At 41.6% G+C, this 22,631-nt stretch overlaps 1 protein-coding gene across 1 annotated transcript in view; it reads right to left on the bottom strand.

Annotated features, from left to right (window-relative positions):
• nphp4 (nephronophthisis 4) overlaps nucleotides 1-22,631 on the bottom strand; it is a gene marked incomplete at both ends in the record, with an annotated part of 904,050 nt that overhangs the window by 439,308 nt on the left and 442,111 nt on the right. Inside the window, 3 exons of the mRNA XM_084333446.1 lie at nucleotides 7,618-7,670; nucleotides 13,337-13,475; nucleotides 21,746-21,958. Of these exons, the coding sequence (XP_084189572.1) occupies nucleotides 7,618-7,670; nucleotides 13,337-13,475; nucleotides 21,746-21,958 (405 nt within the window). The remainder of the gene's footprint in view (nucleotides 1-7,617; nucleotides 7,671-13,336; nucleotides 13,476-21,745; nucleotides 21,959-22,631) is intronic.

Genomic DNA, 22,631 nt, shown 5'->3' with positions numbered 1-22,631 from the left:
CCGACATGCCCGGGTCGTATACAGACAGGTTGTTAATAGGGGCAGCAGGGTCGGAAATCACAAGGTCAAGTGTGTGCCCCCTGTCATGTGTGGGGACGTGCACGTGCTGTGTCAGGTTGACACTGTCCAGCATTTGGAAAAACTCTGATGCAGAGTGACAAGAAAGTACAGGGTTTGCCTAAGAGTGACAAAACACCAAGGTTTTGTTCAGACTTCCGAAACGTCAACAAAGTGACAAAAGAGAGAACGATTATTTTCCATTGCCTCGTATGGAGGATTGTGTAGACCAGGTCAGTGCCTCTAAATATGTCAGGAAATTTTATCTGTTGAAGGGGTACTGGGGCAGGTGCCGTTGTCCAAAAGAGCACAAGAAATAGCAGCGTTTATAACTCTATCTGGACTATATATTTTTTTTTATTATTTTTTAAACACACATACTGTATAAACAAACATGACAACACACGATAAGATACACAAGCATTAATGTTGTGAAGGGCCAGATTAAACTGAGAATCTACCTTTATTGTTTGATATACTTTGTATATTATTTATATATATACACAGAATATCCCTTTACCTGCGTTTAAACCAGAGTAATATTCGCTCTCCTATTGGACAGCGCCCCCAGGCGCCAGCGCGCAAGCCCCCAACGGCAAGTTCAAAGACAACTGCAGGCATGTCGGAACATGCCCGGAGTCAGCGTAGTAATACCAGACAAGGACTGAGGTTGGGACTAGATATTCACTTAAGTATAAATACGGCGCAGGTGCGAACAGTAGCAGTTCGGCAGTTCGGTAAAACAGTGAAGTGAGCAACCTTGCGTCTAACAGAGCATTGAGAACCGTGTGCGAATAGAATGGTAAAAGTGTCAGAGTTTAATGAAGTAACGTTGAGTTCGACTTAATCTAATGTGAAGTAAATAGTCGTTCATTTATTGTATATCGTGCGGCCACAGTTCTTTCGTGTGTAGCATTACCCATCGGTTCGTCGTGTCTTTAGCTAGTGTACTTAACCAGGCTGTGTGGCCTAAATACGTCGCCCACACCCGAGGAATCCTAGGCGGAGAACCGTTGGACATGTACACAGGAGAATCGGCGTCGGCGATTGCAGAACCATTCCTGGTTGGATTATATTGATTTGGAACGTGGTACCCGGAGAAGAGCACCGTTGATTTCCACTATGGTTTGGGATTCAACCTCGTGAGGATTACAACTCGGGTCGGCCTCGTGGACGGGGCTGGCTAGCTGTCATCAATGCTGTCGAGCATCTGGATTACAATTATTACTTTGCTGCTGATCAAGTTGTATCAAGTTTACAAGGACCGACTCCTGTACCTGGAGTCTCTTTATTCCTCATTGAATCAGACGGAGTACCCGAACATTCCTCTACCCTCCAGGCCTTACACCCCCGGAGGGAACCCATTGTCTCCAGTCGGTACCAGTGTTGCCCTATATAGTTGCTACTATACGACAGGTGGTGTCAACTTAGACCCATCGTAGGATTCCTGCTATTCTTAGTGATTCATGCTCTTGACTGACTTTACGTATATTCTTCGCCATACAAGCGCGACCCTAATTCTCATTCTGTAACCTAACGTTGCCTAATAATAATAAATTACCCGCAAATACTATTTCTTTGTCAATGCCGTATTCTTGTGGGTGTTCACCATCTATATTTGATGTACTGTCTGGCCAGTAATTAAAGTACATAACTAGCAGTGGTTTAATCTATCACAATCTTTAATACAGTCAGGGTTTTGTAACCCCTCAGTTACAATTAATATACAGTGTATATCCAACGAAATTACCATTTATACCAATGTCTTATACAGGATATACCCATAATACCTGTTATCTAAAAACCTACACACATATGCTCCAGCTCGAACCCCCCCCCCCCTCCCGGACCCCTCTTTGGATAGTACCTCCATTATCCCTCGCTCCTAACCAGACACTACCATTATAAGCTAGCTTTTATTCTCTCCACCACTTCTAACCACATTGACATTTTGGATTCATTGAGACCCAGAATTCTTGCTGTAGATATTTCTTGATAAATCACAAGAAACATGGACTATATTCTTATAAAGTGATGCCCTTCGGTTTGAAAAATGCACCGGCTACTTTTCAATGTTTAATGAACCATGTGGTGGCTGGGCTGGCTGGCTGGCTGTGCTGTCTATATGGACGACTTGGTTGTATATAGTGATTCCAGGTCTTCTCACATGCAGTGGGTTAGAGCACTGTTGGTTCGCTTGGCAGAGCTTACTGTGAATCTGGCTAAGTGAGAGTTTGCTCGTTCGGGTGGTGAGACAGGGGTAGGTGGCTCCTGTCCTTGCCAAAGTATTTGAGAAATTTCCAAGACCTGCCACTAAAAAGGAGCTCATGATATTTTTGGGGATGGTAGGTTATTACCCCTGTTTTTGTAAGAATCTTTCAACTGTTGTGGCACCATTGACTGACTTGACTGACCACAACCAACTTACCTTTCTGCACACCCTGCGATACCCTAACCATATCCTGCAGTCTCACAAGCTCCAGTGTTGGATTAGTTCATCTTTCGTTCTTCTCTGTTTTCTTTGGTCATTGCTTATGTAGCTACTAGTAGGTTGTTTGGGGACAAGTTATGTTTACATTTATTGTGGTGTTTTTTGGTAGGTAATATGTTTTTGTATTGTGACGGAGATGGATTCTGTGGACCACGGTCTGTCCATTGTCCGCCTATTACGTTGATGTGTTGACAGGTACTGGAGGTGGGCGTGGCTGGAGCGCTACTCAGCAAAATACCTGGGCCCGGTGTTCCCATGCTCCCTTTAAAACACTCTCGAGCTCAGTTGCTGGGCGCTATCCTTATGGGATGCCGTTAGTTTTGTTTGATGCCTTTGATTTATGTTTGCATTCTACATCATTACACCTATACACATTTAGCCTTTATCTTATTTTCATACAAGCACTCGTTTCCCTATGCTTTTTCTTTTGTTGTTGTTGTTCTTAGCTCTATTTTATAAAACATTTTCAAAAATGTACCTTAGTTGCTATTGCATGTACATATATGTGTTTTATTACATGTATATGTACATACATACCAACTATTCGCCTGTTTTATTCTCCACCCATCTATCATCCATATCAACACTATAATTATCACTGACATACAAGATGGGGGATCCTCCTTTGAACAGCCCATCTGAGGTTTATCTCCTCCACATCACCTGTGGTGCTATATTTCCCTATTGCTAGGTTTTTAGTTCACACGCCACTGTGCACTTTCGTTAGTGATCTATTTTTATGTATATATATTTCATGTATGTATGTATTGATAATTTCTTAATCAACTTTGTCTGTGTTTCCCTCTTTGTTATGGCCATGTGGCCGGTTTGTGACAATACTATAGTAGTAAATAGTAGTATTTTTGTTGTGGAATATTAGAAATGTATGAATAGATGGAATATTCCTGAAACACTAGGTATATGATATTTCTATAGTGATACACTATAGTGTTTCTATAGTAATTGGTGTGTGCAAAAAAACAACAACCCATGAATTCTATAGTTTGACTATAGTTCATTGTTCCTATGGTCCATTATGAAGACAATATATTAATTTCACATACAGTGACATGTCTATTTATCATTGAAAGAAAGTGAGGCTGGAGAGCTGCAGGCTGAACGCTACAGGTCTGAGAGGCTCCCAGGACTAGACTTTAGTTGGCCAGCTTAATCAAAATCTACCAGCAGTAGAGAATCAGCCTCATTATGGCCCATAGATCTAGCACTGAGACAGCGGTGATATCTCTCCCCCTCTCCCTCCTCTGTGTGTGTGTGTGTGTGTGCGTGTGCGTGTGCGTGTGTGTGTGTGTGTGTGTGTGTGTGTGTGCGTGTGCGTGTGTGTGTGTCAGACTGTATCCCAGACCGACATCCATCAGAGACCCCAGCCTCCAGTGACAGCCCCTCTCAGGCTGAGATACATCACTCATGCTCTGTAGCATTGCCTGGCAGAGGCTAGGGCGGACACACCAAAATATGCATAAGACCATCGAACAGTGTGTGTACACACTAACAAACACATATGTGCACTGGCAAGCAAGCATATGCATCCACACATGCATGCACACGCATGCACGTCACATGTCCAAACAGAGAGACAGGCATACAAATATAGACGCACTCTAGTTGTGCCCTCTCCAAGCCTGCTGCATGCCTGGAGTGTGCATGCAAAACTACCGCTCCAGGCTGTTTTGATGAACCCAATCACTCTGAAATATAAGCTCACACAAAAAGTACCAGTAAACCGGCTTCCATCTGTTTTAGATAGAGATAACACCTTCACAACCACGTTTAGCTTGTCCTGCATGCCATTCAGTCACATTTTGACGAGATCGGAACGCCATGACAATAATTCTATGAAAAGTGGCCTCCTTAGAGTATCTGCAGTGGAGGGTGTTTAAAAGATGTCCCTGGACAGTGGACACATGCAAAAGTAAGAAAAAGGGTGCTGATTATATCCTTTCCCTAAACCATTTTGGTTTTATGTGGAAGATATCTAGTGTGGGAAGACCTCAAAGGTATGGAGCCATTTAATTTACTGTAGCATTAATAGTTGCTACTGTACATATATAGTCTCTGGTTATACTATATAATATAACGGTAGGCAATGTGCAGCCAAGCCGACAATACCAAACATATTAGCCACTAAGGGAATGGTCCATCCATATTTGTGAACATGACTCTCTCCCAAAGCCAGAAACCAGAGAAGTAAGACTCAGACTCGTGATGTCATCAGGTATAATGTCTGAAGCTGCTCCATTGATAATTAATGGGAGACTGATTTTGTGGACCCACAGAATGACCCAGGAACTGGGGTGCAGCCAATAAGAGTCACAGTCTCTTACTGGGTGAGTGAGTGAGTGACCGGGGGGGGTGACTGACTGGGGTGACTGGGGGGTGAGTGTTGTAGCTATTGACCAGACCAGAGAATATGCGCAGCTGGAGGTGCACAAACGTGTGATAAACAGCATATTTTGTCGGACAGCATGAAAAGAAAGATGGTTGGTTGAGGCAAAATAAAGCATGTCGCTTATCAAGTGTTGTGCATTTTTGACAGTAGCTCGCGCTACATTCGCCCTCCATCGTCTGAGACTTGGAGTACTATGGGGCGACAGTGACTCAGGTCAGGCTGCTTTTGTATATAAGAATTTGTTCTTACTTGCTTGCCTGGGTCAATAAAGGTTAAATAAAATAAAATAAGGCGGTAGAGCGGTCGTCTGGTAGTCAGAAGATTCCCGGTTTGATTCCCGCTCCTCCTGGGCACCGCTTCTAAGTGTCCTTGAGCAAGACACGTAACCCCTAATTGCTCCCGATGAGCAGGTCGGTACCTTGCATGCTTGCATTGGATATCAATTCATCGTCAATTGCATTGCTTTGTTTTGCATATTTGCTTAAAATACGTGCATTTGATGCTATTTACTAACCCTTATTCAAGCAAAGATACGGCCGTTAGCTTTAGCTTTACCTATTAGTATTGGTCGCCTCTAGCTTTATCGGGTCCAGCTTTAACTGGGCGTGTCTTGTTTATGCACAAATTAGCTTTATTATATAGGGGAATTCACAGTTCTGAAACATTCCCCTGGCTGCTCTCAGTGCCACACACCAATGTATTGTCTATGGATCAGCTCCAGACTTCATACTTGATGACATCACAAGTTTGAGTTTTAGCACTCTAGTTTTTGGATTTGGGAGAGTTGTCTGTTTTCACTAATATTTTTGTCTTAGACCATAGGAATGTATGTATGACTTCTTAAATTGGGTGTAGCTTAATGGGACTACAGCCATGCATTCTGATATGTCGTCTGAGTATTAACATTGGGAATGTAGTGTTGAGTGGCTGTAGATGTTTTTTGGAACCATTAACAACAATATTAGTCAAATGGTTTTGAGATTTGATATTAATTTAATGTCAGATGTTCTATATTGGGATCTCTCACTTATTTGTCATCTTCCCCAGAGTCAGATGAGAAGAATTATATAAATTTTATATCAGGTTTTGGAGTTGTTGGATGTTGTTTTTCTTCACTTTTGATAGACCTAGGCTAGCTGATCCCTACTGCTTCTAGTTTGTGTGCTAAGCTAAGATAGCATGCACCTGGACCTCTCTCTGGGGCTACTGGACACATAGAGATGCAACTGATATCGATCTTCTCGTCTGACTCTGAGGGAGATGGCAAATAACTGTATTTCCCAAAATTGGAGTGCTCCTTTAAGCCAGTTTAAAGCTGTTACTTTTCCGTGGATGTTAAGTAGCTGCAACAGTGTCCCAGCTTGCTAGCATGTATCCGATCATGGTATACAGTTTCCCTTATGAGCACTTATGAGCATGAGTTGGCTCATATCTTTTTAAAGATGTTTTTTTTTGCGGCATTTTTCAGATTTATTGCAGATAGGACAGACAGAGGAAATCGGGAGAAGAGATGGGGCAAGACATGCAACACAAGTCCTGGGCCGGATTCAAACCCAGTACGTTGCGATGATGCTGCGAGCGCAGCTACGTGGTGTGCCACTGTGGCGCCCCGAGTTGGCTCATATTTGCTGAAACTCACGACATGCACTCACCCGCCAAGCACAGCTACTTAACTGTTTTAATATTATATAGTCTGGTAAGAAACGCTGTTATGTATTACTTTCACATGGTGGAGGGAATACTTACTGTCTGTGGTGCATATTCACATTGTGGTTGAAGTGTGTTGTCACTAATTTGTGGTTGTGATTGACACACTGTTTCTTCTGTTTTCTTTGTAATTAAAATGGCCGCTTCTTGTAATTTACACAGGTGTGGTGATTGAGGCACCAGGCCCTATGAAAGCAGCTCAGAGTGCAGTCTGCAGGAGTTCCCTCGTCACTGTCGCTCATCACTTGGTCTCCAGAACCTCACCAGAAGTGCTCCTTCATTTTGTGCTCTGAACATTTCCACCCTTTTGACAATTTTTGCTGTTCTATTTTTGACCATGTGCTTTTACTTTATTCTATCCTGAACCATGGAGCACCCAGCTCTCCATTATTATTTGTTCTTTAAATTAGTTGTGCGAATAAATATTTTTTTTGATAACACTTGTCCGTTTGCCTGTGTCCACCTGCTTACATTCAAGGCCTATCGGGGGGAAACAAGCCATCGTTTCCTGACTGATCAGGCCTCTAGGGCAAGTCAATTTAGGATTGAATGTAACAAACGCAAAAAAGGAAAACTCAACTCACTTTTATAGCAGCATTTTTTTAAACGTTTACTTCTGTGTTTTTCTTCTGGTGATCTACTTTTATTTAATAAAGTAGACAGCCGTTTCCATGGTAACACAGCATTTTAATTTTTAAAAGTGGATTTTAACAAAGCTGGGGTGAGTTTTCTTATTCGTCTTTCTTACCACCAGACTATATATAATAAACAATCAGCTATGCTTGGTGTGTGAGCGCACGTTGCGAGTTTGAGAAAATATGAGCCAACTTGTAAGTGCAGAGGGAAATTGTATGACGTTGTCTGCGGCCCAGATATGTGCAAGCAAGCTAGATGTTTAGGAGTTTTATTATTGTTCTCTCTAGGGTTCAGCAGGTCACAGGGAGACTCTTCTTACCGATGGGCCTGGAGGTGATCCTTGGGGAGAAGCTTGAGACTTGCGCTTTTGACCTGAGGGGAGAGCGGAGAAAGGCAATGAGGAAGGCAAAAACCTTGAAGTCTACAACCTTGTTTTGTCTCAACATTATTCTAACTCAGCTGCTGTTCTATTGTTCACTTTGCTAAAAACAAAACGCTGTTGACTTGAAAACACACTTCTCAATATCTGAAATGAGTGGAAAAAAGAAAACTAACCATATTACGGTATTCTACTATCATGTACTTTTCCTAATAATAGTCTCTACTAGTATGCACTCAACACTGCAGCACTCAAGTTTCAACACTTTGATGAACATCGTTACTCAGCTGAAAGAGTGTACCCTTCCTGCTGATCGTACATAACTTGTAAGTCGCTTTGGATAAAAGCGTCAGCTAAATGACAAAATTAAAATGTAATCTAACAACATGGACCGTATATATGGAGGTGCTGGTTAGGCATAGATCAGGACATTAGCAGGTGCAGGGTATGGGGGATGGGGCACGGGGAGGGCTAACTGCAAAACACAAATGGAATTTACAAATCCGGTGACATCGTGAAGGTGAACAAAATTAATAAAACAGAGCGGCATGGTCGCAAGTTCAAAATTCAACTTTCAACTTTGCATGACCAGCACTGGGATACCTAACTTCTATGCAGTAAGCAGACTAGTCTAGCCATACTATTTCACACAGGACACATCAGTGGTTTTCCCTGAGGAATCCAATGCAACGCTGGATATTCCATAGTAATAACTGAAAGGTCTTTCTCTCTGTGCCAGCCCTGACTGCCCTTTTGGAAATGGCTTGGGGTGGGTTGCTGTAGAACTCATCTGCTGAGACTACAGCACACAGCGGCAGGACATGGTGGTTGGTGTGACTAGCTTTTGTGCTGTGGCATTTCATTCTTTTTAAGCATTTTATTTATCACTTTGTTTTCATCATGCAGGCTATATATCTGTGAATGAGATACTTGATGGCATACTGTATGTGGAAACTGGCGGGTGTTTTGAGTGCACATTGCATATAGAGGCTATACTGTACGTCCACAAGATGAATGTTATTTCAAAAGAATATATTCAAACATATAAAGATGGCATATGTGTGTTAAAATGTATTAATGACATTAATATGCAGACACAGCAGGATTCTTCCATATCATGTCCGAAAGCGATAATTGTCAAGTAAACAGCAAGGGGTGTTCATGGCTTTTTGATTAAATGTATGGTCTTGATGAGAATATTCACTGTATGCCTGTGTGGAAGGCTTCTCAGTGTCCTTCATGAATTACTCATAGATTTGTTCTGAAAATGTGTGAATTGCTAAGTGTCTTGCTTTCCTATTTGCGAATGACTGGGTGAGGGGTTAGGAATGCAACGAGACATTGCCACGTTTGATCCTCGCTCATCAAATATCAACGGATGTAGCCACGGGCATCAAAGCTGTGAATTCCAGATGTAACTCTGCATGTAAATGGTGTACAAGTCTGTCAACTGGTGGTGAAACACACACACACACACACACACACACACACACACACACACACACACACACACACACACACACACACACACACACACACACACACACACACACACACACACACACACACACACACACACACACACACACACACACACACACACACACACACACACACACACACACACACACACACACACACACACACACACACACACACACACACACACACACACACGAGAAGGAAAAATTGGGGACTGATTAAGCCACTAAACACTTGCTGCCAATATGGTCGGATATGAACTCAACTATATGAACAGAAAAAATAAGAGTGGAGGAGGAGTGGCTGTGTATGTGGATAATAACTTGAATTATAAGATTGTAGAAAGAATGACAAATGTGATTGATAATTTATTAGAATGTATAACAATAGAAATATGTGTAGAAAAAAAGAAACATATAAGTGTGAGCTGTATGTATATAGAGCACCAGGTTCAAATATTGAAGTTTTCAAGGACTGGATGGAAGAAATGTATATAAACAATAATCAAAAGGCTATTTTCATCTGTGGGGATTTTAACATTGATTTTTTAAATCCAAACAAACATAAAATGACTGAGGAATTCATCAACACATTCTATAGTTTGAGCCTTTATCCAAAAATCACAAGACCCAGCCGAATCACATCCCATTGTGCCACTCTGATAGACAATATATTTACGAACATTATAGAAAACAATACAGTGAGTGGATTACTAATAAATGACATCAGCGACCATTACCAGTTTTTACAGTTTATGACAACAACTACACAGAAAACAAGCAGGACAATAAACTACAATTTAAACGAGTAAGGACTGAAGAATCAATGAATGCTTTCAAAAATGATTTGCTACTACAAAATTGGGAGATAATATATAAAGAGGAAGACACTGATAAAGCATAATGAAACATTCTTATCTATATTTAACTTATTATATCACAAACATTGTCCAATAAAAGAATATAGCAGTAAACATAAACACTCAGACAGCCCATGGATCACAAGGGGATTACAGAATGCATGTAAAAAGAAAAATACACTATATAGAGAATTTATAAAACATAGAACTAAAGAGGCAGAAAATAAATATAAGAAATATAAAAATAAGTTGACTAATATTATGAGAAGATGTAAGAAGGATCATTATAGTAGAATATTAGATGACAACAAATATAATATTAAAGGTGTTTGGAAGATATTAAATGGTATTATCAGGAATGGATCAAGACAGATAAACTATCCTCAGTATTTTATGGAAAATGATCAAACTACTAGCAATATGGATGATGTGGTTAACAACTTTAATAATATTTTTGTAAATATTGGACCAGAATTAGCGGGGAAAATCCCAGATCCAGTGACTCCTGAAGACATAGACAATTATATTGAAGGAAATCCTAGTTCAATGTTTCTGGAAGCGGTAGATGAAAATGAAATTATAGAAACTACTAATACATGTAAAAACAAGACATCTACAGACAGTAATGAAATAGATATGAAAATAGTAAAAAATTTCATTAGTGGGATTTCAAAACCACTCACGCACATCTGCAATTTATCATTCAAAACTGGTCGATTTCCGAATAAAATGAAAATATTGGACTGGGTGCAAAGCTATCTAAATAAAAGACAACAATTTGTGACAATGAGAGATTATAAATCTGAATGTTTGGACATTGCTTGTGGTGTCCCCCAGGGGTCAGTGGTGGGTCCAAAACTGTTCATCTTGTACATTAACGAGATGTGTAAAGTATCCAATATATTTAAATATACTTTATTTGCGGATGACACTAATCTTTTTTTTTCTGGTGAGAATGTCCAGCAGCTTTTAGAGGTCATCACATCTGAAATGAAGAAATTGAAGGAATGGTTTGATAGAAACAAATTATCATTGAACTTGAGCAAAACTAAAATTATGTTGTTTGGAAACTGTAGATTGGATACTCAGGTACAAGTTAAAATAAATGATGTGATTATTGAAAGAGTTTATGAAAATAAATTCCTAGGTGTAATAATAGACCATAAAATATGTTGGAAATCTCACATGTCCAATCTAAACTCTCACAAAGCATTTCAGTCATGAGTAAAGTAAAGCACATTCTGGATAGAAAATCACTGTACATTTTCTACTGTTCACTAGTTTTACCATATTTAAATTACTGTGCTGAAGTCTGGGGAAACAATTATAAGTCTACACTACAACCACTTTTTATACTCCAAAAAAGGGCCATAAGGATAGTTCACATTGCAGGTTATCGTGATCACACTAACATATTGTTTCTGGAGTCAAAGACATTGAAGTTAAATGATCTTGTGGCATTTAAAACGGCACAATTAATGTATAAAGCAAAAAGTCATGCACTTCCAAGAAACATTCAAGAATTGTTCTTTGATAGGGAGGGGGGTTATAATCTGAGGGGAGAACTCAATTTAAAAGTGCTAAATGTACGCACTACCATGAGAAGACACTGCATCTCGATATGTGGAGTGAAACTGTGGAACAGTCTAAATGTGGTGCTAAAGAAATGTCCAAACATGAGACAATTCAAACTGATGTATAAGGAAATTATGTTCACAAGGTACAGGGATGAGGAAGGGACTTGATATGCACGTTTACATTTTTATTTTATTTCTTTCGTGTTTTACATATATCGTTTTTGTTTTTTTGTTTTGCATATATATATATATTTTTTTTTCTTTTTTTTTTCTTTTTTTTTAATAGTACACTCATTTGAGTAGTGGAAAAGGGGTAGGATTAAATAAGTGTATACTTCTTCCTACTCCTTTTCGAACATGTAGATTGAGTTGTGTTTTGCTTTTGTTATTGTTTGTTTGTATTCATTGCATGTTCGAAATAAAGATTTCAAATCAAATCAAATCAAATCAATATCAGTTGGGCTCCTTGTCCCAGAAGAGTCCTTTGAGGACCTTCGACTCACTGATTAAAATGCCATTAAATAAGACGTCGCAGGGAGAGCCTTCCCACACCCATCCCCACAAAGTAGGCCCAGATCAGTGTATTTCCTGTTGGGAGATGAGCTAACAACGCCATTAGGACGGAAATCATCCAGTGTGCGTCTGGGGTCCACTCTTGCCTCAAGTTAGTCCTGCTGTCAACAGGATGGAGTGTCCGTGTGTGGAGTGTTTACACAGCTTTTAATCAGTCCCGTGACAAGAAGCAGAATCAGCGGTCTTGGGTTTCAATGAGCTACATGGGGCTGAAACATCATTTGTCTTTCAGCTCCTTGCAAGATATTGACACGTTTAATCTGCCGCTGGAAGGTTCCGGCCTCTGTGAGAAAACCTGTCTTTACAGAGGCAAAATATTAGGGACGTATGTTCCTTTTACGAGGCGTAGTACAGTATGGTGCCATATTATTGTCATAAAATACCAGGGTATAAAACACCTTGATTTTTATGAGCGATTCACGGTCAATAACAAACTGTGCTTTCAAGAGGGAGGCGGTAAATACTGCAGGTCTCTTGCAAATATTGCGTGTGGGGGGGCACGAGCGTGTGTGTGCATGCGTGCAGGTCATAGCTCCTGTTTGGCAGCAGAAGCTAGCGTGAGATAGCGATGTCAGGCTTGTTCAAGATCAAGGGGCCACAACGGACGGCCAAAGTCTTCCCCCACATACTCCCACCATCCCCCCCAGACCCCAATCACGGAGCTTTCTAATCAGGTGGAGAGCAGGCGGAGAGCAGGTGGTGCCGCTGAGATAACACTGCGGCAGTGGAGGCCAAATTATGCACAGAGGCCGGCGTTTTGACGGATGCTGCTTAGAACTTTGGAGCTTTCTCCTGGGCGCAGCTGCGGCTCTGTGTGTGCACTTGAGGTACTGTATGGTAGGTGTGGTCCCTGATCCAGAAACTCTGCCAACCCACTCACACAACTTTTGTTCTGTTCCAATGAACAAAACCTATTTGATAAAGAAAGAAAGTTGTACATTTGAAGTAGTTAAACAATAAATAAATAAAATATGTTCTGGATAGATGAAAAGGATGCTTTTCTTCATGCTGAAATTAAAAAAAAAAAGAAAAAAAACTCTTCATGCAAGTTCTTCATAAGTCATTCCTTGGAAAGCGATGAACGCACAGTAAAAAGCCATTATGGAAAAGGCCATTTGCCCCGAGGCTGGGAAGGCAGACAGAGCGCAGAGTGTATGATGATATTTACCCTGTGAGGGAGAGGAGGGCGGTTTCCTCAGTCCCGACGCCTCCTCCCGCCTGGTCCTCGGAGACGTCTGGGGGCTGGATGTCTTTGTCTCCAGACCGGACCGCAGGCGGAACCTTACCAGATCGTTCTCCTCCCGCACCTCCAGGAGGAAGATGATATAACAATATGAGGGGTCAGTAACACAGATGGCCTCACTCTGTGCTACTGTAGGCTGAATCAGACACACAATATTCACCAAATATGACAAACAAAATACGGTGACAATGGTGTCTAGACTACAAATGACAAAATATGACAGATATGAACAGGTAGATTTTCTTTTTTTAAAACTTTATTTTTTAGCGTTTATCGCTTTTCTGGTCAAGCATGACCGACAGATACAAGGTGAAACGGGATATAGAGCAGGGGAAGACATTCTGGCAAATGACGGCGGGTCCGGGAATCGAACTCGGAGTCCACCAGATCCGTGACGCAGCACGGTTTTCCCCGACGCAGAAATAGCGCCGAGATATGCGGTGAGCTACTGGAGCTCCCCAAACAACAGGTATATTTTCAATAGAACGCAAGTGTATCATAAAACGGTGCCCAATCTATGTTTTGGGGATCTATTTTCAAAAGAACGTAAGATATCCAGTGTGTGGCCTGCAGCCAGCCGGCACCTGGGGACCACTTTAAAAAGCCTCACTGTCCTGCCACTTGTGCACACTATAAGAAAATTAAGCAGTACTTAAAAGGAACACGCCGACATTATGGGAAATGTGCTTACCGTCTTATCCAGAGTTAGATAATAAGATGGATACCAATGAATGGAAGCAGATATGGACCAGCTAGCCTAGCTGTAGGCCAAAAACACTTCTCCTAGAGTTTTAAGCAAGGCTACTGGTCCGTATCCACTTCCATTAATTTGGATTGCGGATAGCTCTCTACTGAACGCTGGATATGTTTCTACTGAACACACAGAGAGGAAACTGATATCTATCTTCTTGTCTGACTCTGGAGAAGAGGGTAAGTGTGGGGGACAATAATGGACAATATAATTCACATTCACATTCTGTCACATCTATGTTCAATGTTATGCACAGGGTGTGGTTAGAGGGCATTGACATTATGTAGTCACACGGGTTGACGTGATGACGTATTAGATTGTATTAAGGAAGTGGGAAGTAAACATGGCACTTCACGTGTATTGCATCTAACAACCGTCTGGCAGTCTGTTTGTTCAGCACTTCTACATAAGCGTATTTTCCATAATGTTGGCGTGTTCCTTTAACCTCTTAACGTGCACTGGGTCGTATACGACCCGGTGTACCCGCCGGCGGAACAGACGAAAGTCACGGCACTTTGCGAGCGTCTAGCGGCTCGGGCTGCATTTTTCGCCGAACATATAAATTACCTAATTAAAGCTCTATTTGTTGCCGTTCGAACGCCACCTCCCAACCAATTTTCTGTCCACTTTCTAGGATTCAAATGACTTGGCTTGCCAACCCCGACCCCCTCACCCCTCCCTCATTCAAAATGCAGTGAGAACAGTTTATTTTGAACAGCTTGTCATTTCAGTTGCATGAAATTCCTTTCAGTTGCATGAAATGCAAGTCCAAATGTAACATTCAATAACCATTTTAGTTATATGAAGGGGCATCAATGGTGCGCAATTATAGCCTACTGCTGGAAACACTTTAACGCAGGCCTAGACGTTCATGAAATAAAAATGTAATGTCCTTGGCAGAGAAGCGGAACACTCGTTTGTGGAAACTAGATACGCAGGACCGCTTCGAACATACATATATAATATTCGGATCAAGCTGAAACCATGATATGGAAATCAGAGCATGTCAATGCGAAAAGTGGCATCTCCGCTCAAATGCAATTTGTCTAACCTCTTAACTTTGCGACCTCTAGCGGCTCGGGTCTGCATTTCTTTTAATACAATATATACAGTATATTTAATTAAAGCCCTATTTGTTGCCTGTCGATTGCCCTTTCAGGTGACATAATCTGCTCAGCGTCAAAAGTACACGGCAGAGCTTAAATAAATTAAAAATATTTATTATAATAAATAAATAAAGGTTCGACTCCCGGGGCTCTGGGAAATGATTGGACAGGGTCATAAGCCAATGACTGTGGCTTTCCAATGATACCCCGCATGGGGATCTGCAAATCAGGGATCTAGGTGAAAAGTCACGAGCTAAAACAGGACGAGAAAAAGCCGCTGAACGAATTGAAGTCAATGAGGAAATGGTTTACGGGAGGGATTTCTTTTTTTCTTTTTTACAGTTTACCAAAATCACTCCTAATCACTCATTTCTGAATGGATCTTTGTGAAATTTGGACATGTACTACATAAGACTTCAGGCTATGGACCCAGTGTGTTTTCTAGCTCATAGCAATTTTGGGGGAGATACTATATTTGAATATTGCAACTACTACAGAAAAATTTTAGTAACAAGTTTTTCTACAACTCAAGTTCAGACCTATGCTACTCTATTTCATTAGCACTAAAATGTATCTTTCTTTATTGTATCAGAAACTTCAGAATGTTATCTTTCAACAGAGACCAGGCTTATGCATCTGCTATAAGTATAAAGATATGCTTTTCAAAAAAAGTATGCAGTCCTCAAGTTCAAGTTTAAAAATCGCCACTTTTCTGGGCGCCGGTTAAGAGGCTAACGTTTGGCTGATATGATGTTGTGGCGAGGCGGAGACACTGGTGGAGGTGTTTTCTGTTTCATAATAAAAGTTCTCTGCAATACGAATTTCATAATAAAAACGGCAGCTATCGTCATAGGAGAAACATATTTATTTTATAATTTATTTTGCGTTTGATTAATATAACTTTGCCGGGCCAAATTAAAATGCCTTGCAGGCCTGATGTGGCCCGCGGGCCACCTATTTGGAAACCCTGCTTTAACCTGGTATCAGGCAGAGATTTATTTCACGTCACAAATAGATCATTACAGTGGCTGAGTGGTGCAGTGGGCAAGGCGCTCGCCACTAACGCAGGAGATGCTGGTATCGAGCCCAGCTCTCGGCGTTGCTACCGGCTTGGCCGGTCGTCATACTAACACAATTGGCAGTGTTAGAGGGTGGGAAAGCCGGTGGGTGGTGATTGGACGTTGTGGACAGCGACTCCTACAGGTCGGTTGGGTGACGCCTGTGCGGCGGAAACAGGAAGTAGCGGGGGCAGCGTGAGCCTCCCACGCGTTACTCCTCGCCACTGAGAGTTCGAGCTGCTGCGGTGAAAAGATGCGACAAGCTGCCTCCTCGTGTACCGGAGGGGACACGTGATGCAAGGCTTCTATCCTCACTACAGCCAACCAGTGGGAGGCATAGTCTAGCAACGTTCAAGACAGGGGAGGGAAGAATTGGAAATACGAAATTGGGATGGGAGAAAAATAGAAAATGGGGAGAAAAAGTGGATAAAAAAAACAAATAGATGATTACAGTCTGTATTAAGTGATGTTGTGTTTATTTTTCAAATGTAGCCAAGAGTAAAGACCATAACCCTATCAACAACAGAAGTCAAAGTGTATATTTTCAGCACTAAGTTTGTTTAGCAATGATGTTAAGTGTTATTAGCTAAATATGAGCTTGTAAAAAATATCTGCGCATTGCACCGGAAAATGGATGATTTAGACGGGAGACCAGAGAAGAGAAGACCCAGGGCTTTCAATGGACGTCTACATTTCATAAAACTACACTACTCAGCCATAAAATACAACATACTGTATATTGTTTCTTTACCCGTTTGTGAACGCCTGGGAAAGAAACGCGTCTCAATTCCATATTTTTTTACGCAGCGGCCATTATACAAAAGTAACTGTACTTACAGTACAGTAGATTGAGATTTAACAGTGCCATCCGACAGAGGAGACAGAGACCTTTCAAATGATGCCTCACTTGACCCTATAAAGCCATGTATAGGCTTGGCATTTTATATTCTACATTCATATTTCATATTGCATGTGTCTGGATGGAAAAATTCAGTACTGTATCTACAAAAAACCCTGTAAATCATCTGCCCATTTGCTTAGATATTTACTATACTTGTAGCTGAAGTAGCTGAATGAGCTCAGTGGCATCGTTTAGCTTTTGGTCATTGTCAGCATGTTGTTATTCACTGTCAAAGATGGAGAAAAAATATTATAATACTAATTTATATTCTCATTTGCTTCATTACAATTTACTCAAGCATAGTAACAGACACAATATTTCTGAATGCAAATGGACCTTGGGTATGTACATTTTGGCAAATGTTCTGAAAATAATGGCTAGGGCCGTCATTGTAACACATAATTTATGCTTTTTGTTAGTATAGTGACTACAATACCTCAATCACAGCACACAGGGACTGCAGGACACAAAATAGACAGGGGATAATCAGGGTTCATACATTTTGTCCCGTGTCTTGTTTTGGCAAAGCTATAGGTATATGACTATACTGTAGGTAGTGTAATCAGAAAATGTGTTATTTGGGTTGTTATTCCATCAAGTGAACTAGATATATCTGCAGCCAAACGAGACATTACAGGTAGGGGAGAGTGGGGTGAGTAGTGCCAAGGGGCATGTAGTTCCACCCCTGTTATCTAGAAAACCATAGAAGAAGTTGGTCATGTGACAACATATTTTTGAAGAGGCATCCATTTCACTCAACCTGCAGAGAAGGGAGACACCTGGCTTGAGATGTAAGCACATTTAACACTATGGGTGCCGGCCAGAAATCCGGAAAATGACTGTGGATTGCCAGCGCTATTTGTCTATGGAGAAATTCCCCTTCTTTGCAGGGCTATAACTTTTTAAATTCCATTGCTACATTGCCATTATTAGGGCCCATTCAAAGTCCTATATGTATTGTTCATTGTGTAGCAACGTTAAACTTTTTCATTCACATATTCATAGTAAAGTATGGTCTAATGTATAAGTATGTTTTCATCTCTTTCTGCAGCTTTCTCCAGAACGTGATATATAGCCCCAAATGCATTATATTGATTATGAAATACAGTTTGATGGCAATCGGGGCGATATAAAAAATTTCAATTGGACGTACTTCTAGAATGATCTACGTATGATCTGATGCTGACCGGATGGGCGGGGGATCGTTTATAATTCCGTGGGCAGCGTTATATCATTCATCTAGTGTGGGTGATATGTTCATCATAACAGTTTATATGGAATACGATCAAAAATAACGCTGAATCTTACCGTATCCTCCTCGTGCCGTTGGGCGATGAGCGTGGAACAGTCATTTACCTATTATGGTATGTAGAAATATCGGGTCCATTTCCAGCTTGTATAATAGTATATATGTCCAAATCATGTTGTTTATCGAGTTATTGGCAATCGATCGCTATGTATTGTGTCGAGATCGAGTCCCGTGAGCCAAACAGAGTGCCCGGAAGTAATATGGTCGACCAGCACAACCTCCATAGCACTTACTGTTTGGCGATTGCGCCGATCGGCCACCAGATGGCGCTCCTGAACCGCCAGAGAGCTCAGTGGGTCCTCCTGGTGGATCTCAGGCCAGCGGAGGGGAAATATGAATCCGATCGCAGATTTTTGAAATATTGATTGAAACTTGAGCATGGCCGGGAATGACGCTTTAAAGCGCTTTCCGGCAGTCAAAGTGTTAAGTTCAAAAAACTGTTTTTTGCCCTCCAAAGTAAAATGTGTATGATCAAGGTTTTTTGATTGCTGTGTTTGAACAATTATAGACAACTTTGAAAACAGTTCACACATGTTTTAGTGCTTTAGTAAGTTACACCATGAGTCTATACAGTTAGCATGATGCTAGCTCAAAACAGCTGGGGGATGCATTTTTTTCAAATTTGATTTGTGCCAAAGGGCCTGGGTTAAGTTGTGCCAGATATTCTCTTTGTTAAGTTGCCCCAACTTATTTTATTAACTATATATATATTACTTTATTGTATTTTATTGTTATTGTACATTGCATTCTTGCATTTGATCACTAAAACTATGTGATATTCTTAATTTTAGACCAAAATCCATCATGCCACGCAGATATACAAACGGAAGACAGACAGGGTTTCAACTCCTCTTGAGAAGTTGGAAAGAGCAGTGAAAGAGGTGCAACAGGGGAAGACTATATGTCAGGTTGGAAAGGAGATGAAGATCTGCAGGATGCTTTTACCGCTTTTGAGATTAAAATGATCTGTTTTACGTAAAATTATCAATGGCACAATTTACCCCAGTGTATTCTCTCTAATGTCACAACTTACCCCGCACCGGGGGCAAGTTGTGCCACAAAACCACTTTTTTTTTTCTAAAGCTATATTTCTGAAACAGTTTATTTAAGATCCAAAGTGATTGTCCCCAGGGATGCACAACATCCTAAACTATATGTACATATTTTAGTTGGGGGCATTACTGTAATCCCCTTGCTTTAAAGGCACTTTAAGTAAAAAGTGGCACTACTCACCCCACTCTCCCCTAGTGCCTTTTGGGGGAAAGAAAAGAGATGTTGAACAAAGGTCCATGCCATTTTGAACATAAATGTAGAATTACATAACTCTTCCAGGCCTGAAAAACAATGTTTTCAAATCCCATTACTATTCCAGGTTTTCCATGACTGTATGAACCCTGCACTATATGTTTTAGATTATTTTTTATAGTCTCTCCATATACATCTAGTTCTATATGTAATGTTACAAATCCAGCTCTTAACCCTTTGAGTGCCAGCCACGAGAAATATCGTTAGTTCATGCCATGCGTTGAGTGCCAACGACGAGAAATCTTGTTATTAATCGTTATTTTTTTTTACTAGCGATTTCCATTCATTTTTCATCAATCTAGCCTCACGTCACCACTGGGACTCTCTCTGAGCTCGAACAGGGAAAATACCGCCCCTATCGTCTCCCGGATGGTAATGCACCCTTTGGATTGGACTGAATGAAAACGCATGGGGAAAAGAAAATCCGGAATCCACATTTTACTTGTCAGGCATGTAACCCGAGCCGATTGCAGTCATCCCCGACCCTCAGAACAGCGTGGAATATGTGTTTCAAGCACCCAGCGTTGGATCAATAAACGCGATCAATATTTGGAATGGCGATCAGGAATTGGAATAATCTTTTTGGAGAACATCTGATCTGAGGTAAGGAATGTATTTTACCAGTCTTGGGATAATCAGAGCTTTTTTCACAGATATATCAACATGTCCCATGTGTGTGTGTGTGTGTGTGTGTGTGTGTGTGTGTGTGTGTGTGTGTGTGTGTGTGTGTGTGCTGATCAGAAAAAAAGATAATCGATTTTCAGCCCGCTTCTCTAGCGTGCATAAGTACACATATACTATCGAAAATCTAGCGTTTATTTGAAAACTATTCATAAATAGGCCGAATTTTTTTTTGTGTATTCCAGTAAAGGGTGATTCCTGCAGAATCACCTTTTTCTGGAAATTTCCAAAAACGAATGTTTTTCAAAATGGTATAAATCGGAAATGTACAGATTAAAAAACAATCAGTTTCGACAATGTTGACTGCAAACAAGTCATTGATAAGCGACGGACGTATTAGACACATAGCCATAATTTAAGATATAGTTTATGCGTTCGCAAATGTGCTCGCCCTCTTATTGAATAGAGCGTTGGCACTCAAACGCTAAATTGTGCGCCCCCTGCTGGCACTCAAAGTGTTAAACATCGAACCTCTACTGCAAGAGCGCTGTATTGTTAACGCCTCGTTAACAGAACTGCCAGGTTAATGATGCATGATTACCGCAGCAGCAGTACAGAGCAAAGCTCAGAGTCCTAAGAGCTGCATCTGTAGCTGCATGGCATAGTAGGCACAGTATAGAGGGAGAAGAGGAAGTGAGTGTCCAGTAGTGGTAGTTAGACCAACACCCCCGAACACACACAGACACAGACACACACAGACACAGACACAGACACAGACACACACACACACACACACACACACACACACACACACACACACACACACACACACACACACACACACACACACACACACACACACACACACACACACACACACACACACACACACACACACACACACACACACACACACACACACACACACACACACACACACACACACACACACACACACACACACACACACACACACACACACACACACACACACACCTTCAGCGCCGAAACACCTCTTTAGGCATACAATTAAGGCTGAGAAAACATTTTGTCAAGATGATCCTACAAATGCGCTGCATCATACCAAATTACATGTTAAACAGCAATTAAAATTATTTGTCTTTAGGGGAACATCTGGCATTTGACAGCTGAGCTGGCTCAACAAATGTTACACTCTGTTGAAAAACGTCAGTATCAGTATCGCTCTCTTGTCACAGATTTATTGTTGTTGTTGTTGGGGAAGATGCGTATCATCATTTCTCCATCTCTCGCTGTGCTACTACCTGGGCCGTAGCGAGAGCGGAGCTCAGGGCCGGACTCTGGGCTTCGCCGGTAGCGTTGTAGACCATGACTCCGTAGGGGTTGGAGGTTGCTCCGCCTCGCAGGGTGAGCTGCACGTCGTCTCCCTTCCACTGGCCCGACTCAGCGAAAGGACACCACACTCCCCAGCGAAGGCACTTCATGAAGGCCGCCCGGGACGGGGATGTGGTGGACAGCTGTGTGAAAGAAAAAGGATGCCGGTTCAGAAGACCATTTGTGGAGTGAAACAATCTGCCATAACTTTACAGAACATTTTCTCTGAATGACAACCCGTCATCGGTCAAGTTTAAAAGTCTTAAAACGTCTGCTGTGTTTAGAGGTGCACACTGTGTAATGTTTGACCTGTCATGGACTGTTCTCCCCTGCCTCTCCATATTTCTCTCTCTCTCTCTATCTCTCTCTCTTTGGGCCGCCGATGAAATGCACTTGACCCATCCTGTCGTCCTTCCCTCCAAGGGCAGTCGGGAGCAGACAATGCTTAGGTTTATCTTTTTTTCTGGAGGGGAAACCCTTGCAAGCCCCGGGGGTTGGACATGCAAACTCCACACAGAAAGGCCCAGGAGATACCCCACCTGGGTAACTGGAAGCCCGGCAACCGGGTCCCCCAAGCAGGAATCAAACCCAGGACCTTCTAGCTGGGAGGCGACAGTGTTACCCACTACACCACCGTGCCACTTAAACACCCTTGGACCCGCCATCTGCCTCGTTTTGTCTGCACTTGAGTCCTATTTCACCATCCGTGACACACTGGGTATATCTCCTCTGTCCAGATGCCACCTGTGAACTCTGAGATTAATCAAACCTGGTTGCTGTCACTAAATGGTCAGAAGGACAGTTGAAAAAGTTCAA

This window comes from Notolepis coatsorum (genome assembly GCF_963971535.1).
Source record: "Notolepis coatsorum genome assembly, chromosome: 17".
NCBI classification, from domain to species: Eukaryota; Metazoa; Chordata; class Actinopteri; order Aulopiformes; family Paralepididae; genus Notolepis; species Notolepis coatsorum.
Note: the sequence above shows the minus strand (reverse complement) of the source record. Positions and strands in the feature narration are given on the sequence as shown.